The sequence below is a fragment of the Simochromis diagramma genome, unplaced genomic scaffold (assembly GCF_900408965.1).
Source record: "Simochromis diagramma unplaced genomic scaffold, fSimDia1.1 OVJJ01000413.1, whole genome shotgun sequence".
Taxonomy (NCBI): Eukaryota; Metazoa; Chordata; class Actinopteri; order Cichliformes; family Cichlidae; genus Simochromis; species Simochromis diagramma.
The window spans coordinates 4058656-4067283 of record NW_024386948.1 but is presented as its reverse complement, the minus strand read 5'-3'; the positions used below and the strand labels follow the sequence as shown (position 1 = coordinate 4067283).

The window sequence follows — 8628 nt, the reverse complement described above, 5'->3', positions numbered from 1 at the left end:
ACCTTTCTTGCTTCTCAGCCACTGCTGGCCACATCCTCACTGTTTTTTTAGACAGTTATATAAACATACTGTGAGTGAGTCATAAGCTTAAATACAATAGTTGAAGGAAACAAAAACTTAATGTTTAAAAATACAGTCAAATCTGATTATAGTAAATAAATAATAAGTATACAATGTAGTTTTAAGACTTATCTCAATGTTTCGTAACATTAATGTTCTATGAACTCGTGAGTCCAGGAAATATGAATGTCATGAAAAGTATTTATTATTCGTGTTATTATTATTTTACAATCACAAGGTTGTTTTTCTCCTGATACTTCATTGCAAACCACATTCTCCAGGCGGTCCTAATCAGCTTAACTCAGTATCACTAGATCCAATGCTGCTCCTCCAGCACAGCACACAAAAGTAGGAGAGACCGGAGATGCCATGGCTTAGTTAGGAGACTGTTTGCTTCAAGGCCACTAGAAGGTGCTGCCATAAAACTACAATAAATGAATTGACCTTTTGACCTGCTCACACTCTTTTATGCAAAACCCTGCTGATGTTACACACACACACACACACACATAAAGAGATTCTAGGTCTGACCAACGTCTCCGCTGTGGGCAAAAAGATGACAGTCAATAAATTCTAAAATTGTATTTATAAACACAATGAATAATAGTTAAAAGTCCAGTGTCCCATTTAGGTACAAAGTAAAAACACACAGTCCAAGGCCAGAGCCAGCTATGCCACAAAGCCAGTTGCACTCCACACGTTGTTCACTTCAACAGGGGTAGCAATTGTCCTCTGAGACCCACCACCCTGTAAGTAGAAAGCCTGCACAGAGCGACAAAATAAGACAATTCACTATATAATTCACAGCCCATCCATCCCAAACATATCAGATCATTAGAGGTTTTGTCACATTACATACCTGCACTGAGAGACAAAATAAGACTAATGACGCTAAATTTAATTACGGGTCATGGACAGCCTTCATAAATGCTCATATTACTCACCCACACTGAATTCCAGCACAGGTTCATCTGGGTCCTGACTATTTCCTGCAAAATAACACAAACGTCATCAGAACATTAAGTCAGAGAAACAACATTTGGAGCTTTTGTACATGATAAATTATACTGCAGTAGTAAAACAAAGTCAAGCAGCAGTACATTTATTAAAATCACCTTCAGCTGTAATATTTAAACTGATTTAGTGTCAATTTAGATTATGTTTAGATTCAAATGAAACTAGTACCCTTGTAATGTCTTTTTAAATTAGAGGTAAATATTTGTATATTTTTTTACATAATATAATTATATTTACTGGATTTTCTCTCTATTGTAGTTTAGTATTATAGCTATTACTTGTTTTTTATTGACTTGTCTTGTTTTTACAATGATTTGCTTTGACTGCAGCCTTTAAAGAAAAGACTATCTGTTCAGTAACTATCCATCAGACTGGGTCCATGTTACCAGCCAAAAGGGTAATAATTAAAGTAAGTTTTGAATTACGTATATTTGGGTGTTTAGGTGACACTTTTGCCAAAAAAATTATATAATTAGGTTTAAAAAAACTAAACATGTATGTATTTAAAAAACAATAAGTGTGTTAGAATTACTACAGCAACAGGTGTAGCTCACTGTACTGTTTTTGAGCACAACTTTGGTGCTTTTGCCTCATTTTTAAATCAGTGATCCCAGTAGCACAGTCTAAGCAGAGACCTCAGTGCTTGGCAAACAATCAATAGAATCAATATAATTATTAAAAAGAAACAAAATAAATGCCAACCATATAAAAAACATAAACTTAAAGAAAAAACTAAACTTGATTTATGTTGCTATTGTTAACAGCAAGCATGAGGTTAGTGCATATGTATTATTATTGGAAAGATTACTGCAAAGGAAAAAAAAGTTGAACCAGGAGGGGGCGATATTGCTCTTCTTACAATGAGTTACATGCAGGCTATTACTTACCGTGTCACTCACATTTATTTCACAAATTAGCTGAACCCACTTAATTCGATTTAATTGTATTTATGCAGATCTGAATCACAACAACATTCTCCTCGAGGTGGTATAGATTGTAAGGTAGAAAGTCTACAATTAAAAAGAAAAAACCTCAATACAGTGGGAAGGAACAACTCACTTTTAACAGGAAGCACCCTCTGGCAGAACCACGGTCAGGGAGCAAACTATCAAACTACGAGGTCTTTAAAATAAGGGTTCCACAGTGTCACAGTTTTCTGCATATAGTCGATTAATAAATGTTGAGAAAACAACTAATCGATTCAAATTTTTTATTTGAACAAGTATCAAATTGATTTTCACAGAAGCGTTCAATGGAACAAATACATAAATGGTAAACTGACTGCTTTTTATATAGGGTTTTTGTATTTTGCTCGTGCATTAAAAAGCGCTTTATACAACATGCCTCATTCACCTATTCACCCAAACATTATTACAAGCACCTTTTCTACAATTAAGCTAAACATGCATAAAATGTTAGCAGTGGAGATTTGGCACCTGAAAGGACCCCCTTTGAACCACTCCTAGTTTGAGTCTATTTACATTTAAATACTGATACTTCAATTTTGCCTTGGTTTGAGCTCCATAAAGCAGGCAAACCAGAATTAATCACAGAAGGCGAAAAAACACTGAAACTACGTTTTAAGCTGCGAGCCAAACAAACCAAAGGTAACCGTGTTTTGAAAAGAGCTATGAAGAGAAACAGACAGACTACTGTAATTTCTCAATAAAATGTCGCTTATTATCGCTCACTCTCAAGAACAAAAACGTGAGTAATTTTCCAGTAGCTCACCATATTTGGGATCTTCTAACATCCACACTTCATGTTTAAACGGTGGTGCGGAGGCGGTGTACCGTCGCAGGATGGATGTAGCATTCAGCGCGGTGTGCCTTTTTTTCAGTTGCTAAGCAACAGATTTGTCCCGCCCCTTTCGTTATGACGAGCCGGGCCAGTCCTTTGACTGGTGACGTTACAAAGAAACCGACCTTATATATAGACCTGGCTGTTCAGTTGAAACGCATTCACACAGCGGGACAGCAGCGCTTTAAACGTTCAAACACGGAGTTTAACACAAAACAACATTTTAGGCATAAAAAACAAAAAAGTGAAATGGCAAGCTCAAACTGTAACACAATGACAAATGATGAAACAGTTCAGACCAATCGGGATAATTCTACAGTAGATGCTTTGGTATCCCTCTTGAATAACTTGTTCAGTAGTTTTTCGAACAAGCAGTGGGAAGAGCTTACCTCAGGCTATCCGGATTGCTTCACCGCTAAGCGGCTTGCAGGTTTTGTAGAGGACGTAACGGACCTGTGTGAACAGTCAGTAGCAGTATCACCACTGAGGTCTTCCCAGAACTCCCCTGTACATCAAAACTGTTCTGTCCACACCACCACTGGCAAAACGTTTTTGTCACCTGTGAAATTTTTGGACGATTCTGCTGAGCAGGAGTTTGATACAGAAAGATGGTTAGAGACATTAATTCAGGCTGTGCTTTCAAAGCTTGGTAAACTTTTAAAGTGCCCTCATTCTCACCAAAAACGTTTGTTGGATCTACTCTTGGACAAATTCAAGGGGATGGATTTGCATTTAGACCGAAAAGTGCAGAATTATTTTGACTGCATTGCTAATGCCATTTTCACTGATATTTGTGACCAATTATATAATTGGTCACTAACATCATTGGAAATGGGGAGGAGTGGGGAGGAGGATTCAATGAATTTAATGGGACAACCAATATTTAATATCATAACTACTTCAGTATTCCAAGAACACCTGTTGGCAGTAACAATTCTCGATAGACTGGAATCATATGAAAAGAAAGAAAGATGCAGACTTTCAGTGGAAATCTTTGTGGAAGGACTGATTTCCCGGGTTGCAAAAAAATCAGACACAGTCTTCAGCATTGAAAATGCTGAAGCTATCTCCAACCGGCTTACCATGAAAATCTGGACTGAAATCAGGGCAGAATACGACAAAATCCCCCCAGAGAAGTTCAAGAAACTCAGCAAGAGGGTTTACAAATCCCTCTGTAAAAGATGGAAGCATGCAGAGGTTATTGTGACATCCTGGCAATTAAACGTCCAAGATCTTGATGAAGATATTGTTAAAACTTTCAAAAGAAAGATATTCCCAGAACCAAGTTGCATATCTAAGTGCTTCTCAGCGGTGCGTGCATTTTTTGGGAGGTTTAAGGGAGGAAACAAAGTTTCCCCTTTATAGTGACATCGTGATATCAACAGCAAGATATTTTCTAAAACTCACTGGACACTTTAAATTAGCTAGTTTTACATTTAGATCAGATCAAGTCATTTTTGAAATCCCCAGGAATGGTCGCGGCAGATGGCCACCCCGCCCTGAGCCTGGTTCTGTCGAAGGTTTCTTCCTCTTAAAAGGGAGTTTTTCCTTCCCACTGTCGCCTCGTGCTTGCTCAGAGGGGTTTGTTCTTTTGGGGTTTTCTTTTTAATACTGTAAGTTGTTACCTTACAGTGTGAAGCACCTTGAAAACACCATTGTTTCCTTTGGTGCTATACAGATTGAAGTGACTTGCACTGACAACATAACTAAGCTGGGACTTTAATTTAACATCAATAAAATTATAAAAATATTACATCTTGATTTCTGCTTGTTTTCATTGTCTGTGACTTAATGAATACAAATGTGTAATTTAACAGATTTTTTCTTTATGTTAGTCTGACCGGTGATTCCACGTTGGCCTTAGGTGTTGGCGCGGATACGCTGCAGCCCCTGAGCCATTAATGGCCCAGCACACTACAGTAAAAACAAAACAACAGCCATCTCTCCAACTAGGAAAGGAAAATAATAAACTGCCTCCTTGGAGGCAACCTGACTCAAAACAGTTGCAGTCCAACTCAGACCGACTGCAATCACTCTCAGGCAGATTGATGAAGATCTGCAAATAACTGTTGTCTAATTTATAAACGCAGACAGATTGCCAACACGTCTGTTCACAATAGAGGACTGTACTTACATGGTTGCAAACTGGTTGTTGTCTTGCTTATATGAAAACATTGCTTTGGAGCAATGAAACTCAAACACATTCATTTTTAAAATGCCTCAAAATGAAATTTTGAAATATTTGGCTTTATGCTTTGAAAGTGCCGTTGTGAGTGGGAGTGTGAAATCCTTACTTGATGTGTTCCCTTTGCCTTTACTGTTTTCAGTTTTATTTGTCATATGCAAGTTAGCACAGGGTCAACATTGCAATGAAATGTGTTTGACGAGCAGCAGTCACTCAGCAGCATGGTACAGTAGAAATATAATAAAATATAATAAAATAAAAAATAGAAAAATAGTAAAGAGCAAAATATTAGAGAGACGTGGTAAAAGAGAAAAGATGACTAAATACATATGTATCTATAAATATAAATATATGTACACTAGTGATTAAATAAGAAAATCTTGAAAAGAAATATGACGGGAGGCCAAATGGGATGTTGCACAGGAATGAGCAGCAGAAAATTACAGTATTACTCAGACTTTTAATAGTCATATTGTCAGTTTTGGCCGACGGTCATGGGTCACTTCCACTAAAATAGCACGAGACTGGAGTAAAATGTACTTTATTAATGAGAACACATGGTGATACAGCAAAGAATCCAACCCTTCTGAAAAGCAAATGGCTTCCTGTCATACTCTACCTGAGTCAGGTGAGCATCTGGAATAGACCAAGTCTGGGGGTCAGCAAACCAAAGGAAAACAAAACCCTCCCCATAAGAAAACCACTACAATATAACCAGTTTGATCCCAACATCAAGCACAGCTGCTGCTCTGTCTTTTTTCACCCACACTGTGACAAAGACAGTGATTATCATACTTACTGAGGCTCCTCACAATCTTCATTTACACAAATACCTTTTACAATATTGGGTGCTGATCACAGAGCAGAAGTGATTGAATGACTTTGCATGTTTTGACATGTGAAAAAGGTTTTCATTGTTTTAGTGCATTTTACATAGGTGAGTCTATGAAAAATGCCTTAACTTCACCCTGTTATTGTTATCTTGTATGTATGTTTGCTGTTCCTCACATTTGAGTGACCAAAAAACCACTGAAGGTTGTTTGGCTTTCGGATGCCCAAACATGTGAGTTTGCAGCCATGCGCACGTACACTTTGTCCCCTTGCTGCAGCTGCAGGAACACCGCGTTGCCTCCATTATCAGCTACATCGCTGTGTGTCACGTGATCATTTGTCATCACCATCACTTCACTGTTTTTATGGAGAAACAGGTATTGTATATGACTTCCTCCAGCATGATAGAAGAGGGTAAAGTAATAAACACCTGCAATGGGTGCTGTAAAGACACCTGAAGAGTAGAAGAGCAGTGGTCACATTAAAAATAATCTGAAAACTCAAACTGGAGATCATTTGTGCAGTATTGTATTTCCTTTTTATTGTCCTTCAACCAAATAAATATGTCACAACTGTCTGCTTTTTAAACTGCTTTGTAAAATTTAATAAACTGATTATATGCGTTATTTTGCTTTGTGTAAAAAGTGCTGCATAACTCTTACCTGTTACTGGACTGTAGGCATTGCCAATATTGGTAATTACTCCTTTGTAGACTAGGATTATGTCTGTGTTGAAAGGTCCAGTATGTCCACTGCCTCTTAACGTTGCACTGAATATTATCTTGGTTGCTTCTGTGGAAAACAAATCATAAAAAATATAATACATTTGTGTAAAGTAAATCTATGATTGTCTCCTCACCAAAACATGTATTTTGTCTTATGTCTCCTGCAGTTTTGTGAATTATGACTCGTCAAAAAAAGACAGAGTTTCTTGGTATTTCAGTATTTGATCTCTGAGTTTTTGCCTTATGGCATCAAACTCTTTTAGGATGTTAGCACAACTACTTTCTGCCATACCATCACCCTGAGCCAAACTCAAGAAAAAAGAAACAAGCACTGTAAATAACACAAGGCTGTTGGTCATTGTTATTAAAAGATGCAATAGTTACAATACAATATCAATAATATCCTTCAACACACTTGTAATTTCATTAAACATAACTAGTCCATTCACTGATACCTTCTAATCAGTCCTACCTGTGAGTTCTTGGTAGGGACTAATATCTCATTATTCTATATAGTAACTGTTTGTCTGTTTTAAAGACAGTGTGTCCACATGTTCGATTTCCCAGTCCTATTATTGCATTGATTATATCTGGTCTTTCTACAAAAACAACTTTTCTTGAAACCATTTTCAAAAGATTTCAGTTGCTCAGTTCAGTTTCTCATGACAACCAGCTCTCTTATGACGTGACACATCAAATTCATCTCACTTGATCTTAAAAATCAGATCAGATTTTTAAAATTAAATTTTATTGTTTATTGGCAAGGTAGAAGTACAAAAAATGTACTGACAGCTGCAAAGACAGCATCCTGTGTATATGCATAAATTGGTGCATTTTGAAGTACCTTTGTATAGTACTGGGTAAGTAAGCACAATGATAAATCTGAAACAGACCAAGAAAAACAATTTTTTTGTGATCATCAGAACTTGACTGTGCTGGAGAAAATTTGAGATTCTTTAAAGTGGTTTTAACTTGCAGCTTTGGCCCTCAGGAGAGTCCCTTGAAAATGCAGTTATTCTGTGTCCCACTCTACATTTGCATTGCTGTAAATAAACAAAACTATGCCAAAGCCTTGAGACTAAGCTCATTTCTTTGCATTTTACTTCTAAAGAGCTAGACTTTCAAATCGTATTACTTGGGCAGTAGTTTTCCAGGTTTTGTAAAGATCTTTCAGGGTTTTTCTTTGGACTGCTTTTTCATTCATTGTCAGTCCAGTCCTTTCCCCTGTCCACTGCTGGAGATGCAGTTCAAAATTGTACCTTTATACTCTCTGACAGTAAACACATTTACATGCAGCTTCTGTCTTTTCACATTATTCCTTGATGATTACATAAGGTTCAGTCAAGCTGAGGATTCAACCAAAAACAATTATGAAAAAAGTGTTTAGATTAATCAATAAAATTGCTCTTGATGTACCTTTGTGTTGCAGTTCCAAAATCTGGTTTTCACTCTCCTTCAGCCTGTTTGCAGTGTGGTTCAGCTTTGTCTCACTGTCTTGTTTCAGCTGGGTTACAGTCTCCTTTAGGCTCATTTCAGTGTCCTTCAGCCTGGCTTCACTTTCCTTCAGCTTAGCTTCCATACAGTTCACTTTTTCCATTATGGCCCCAAAGTCTACCAGGAATTTGCACATGTCAGGATTGCATGACTTTGTTTCAGTAGCATTGTTATGACTGTGAGCTAAACTCCAGCCACAGAACAGCACAATATAGCATAAAATGTCGAAATCCATCTTTCAAGTTGATTCAGTGTCACACACCCTGCAGAGATCTGATTAATGTGATTGATCTACCTGCTTTTATGCTATAATGCTTTTATGTTAATAGTTAACATTCACATGTTAACTATGAACAGACTAATAAACTTTTTTTAAAAATATTTTATCCAGCTGTTATCAGTCTGTACTAGTTAAACTCAACAGAAGAGTATTGAGGAAATAGTAATACATTTACTAGGAAACAGTCTCAGTGTAGTTGCCATTGTCTAAGCTCAAATCTAGTATATATTGAATACA

The 8628-nt window shown here is 37.1% G+C and overlaps 1 protein-coding gene across 1 annotated transcript; it reads right to left on the bottom strand.

Moving 5' to 3' along the window:
• Positions 1-6053: 6053 nt before the first annotated feature.
• On the bottom strand, positions 6054-8364 carry LOC120737635 (complement C1q tumor necrosis factor-related protein 3-like). The gene is made up of 3 exons (XM_040038463.1): positions 8034-8364; positions 6556-6684; positions 6054-6347 (listed from the first exon to the last, which is right to left on the bottom strand). The coding sequence occupies exons 1-3, from the start codon at positions 8344-8346 to the stop codon at positions 6067-6069; spliced, it is 723 nt and encodes a 240-aa protein (XP_039894397.1). The 5' UTR covers positions 8347-8364; the 3' UTR covers positions 6054-6066.
• Positions 8365-8628: the final 264 nt, after the last annotated feature.

Excerpts from the sequence above, each read along its gene's own strand:
- LOC120737635 (XM_040038463.1), bottom strand. The coding sequence starts at position 8,346 with ATGGATTTCGACATTTTATGCTATATTGTGCTGTTCTGTGGCTGGAGT. Across the intron at positions 6,685-8,033 it reads TTTGGAACTGCAACACAAAG|AAGCAACCAAGATAATATTC; the intron begins GTACATCAAGAG and ends TGTTTTCCACAG. Across the intron at positions 6,348-6,555 it reads TGCCTACAGTCCAGTAACAG|GTGTCTTTACAGCACCCATT; the intron begins GTAAGAGTTATG and ends TCTACTCTTCAG.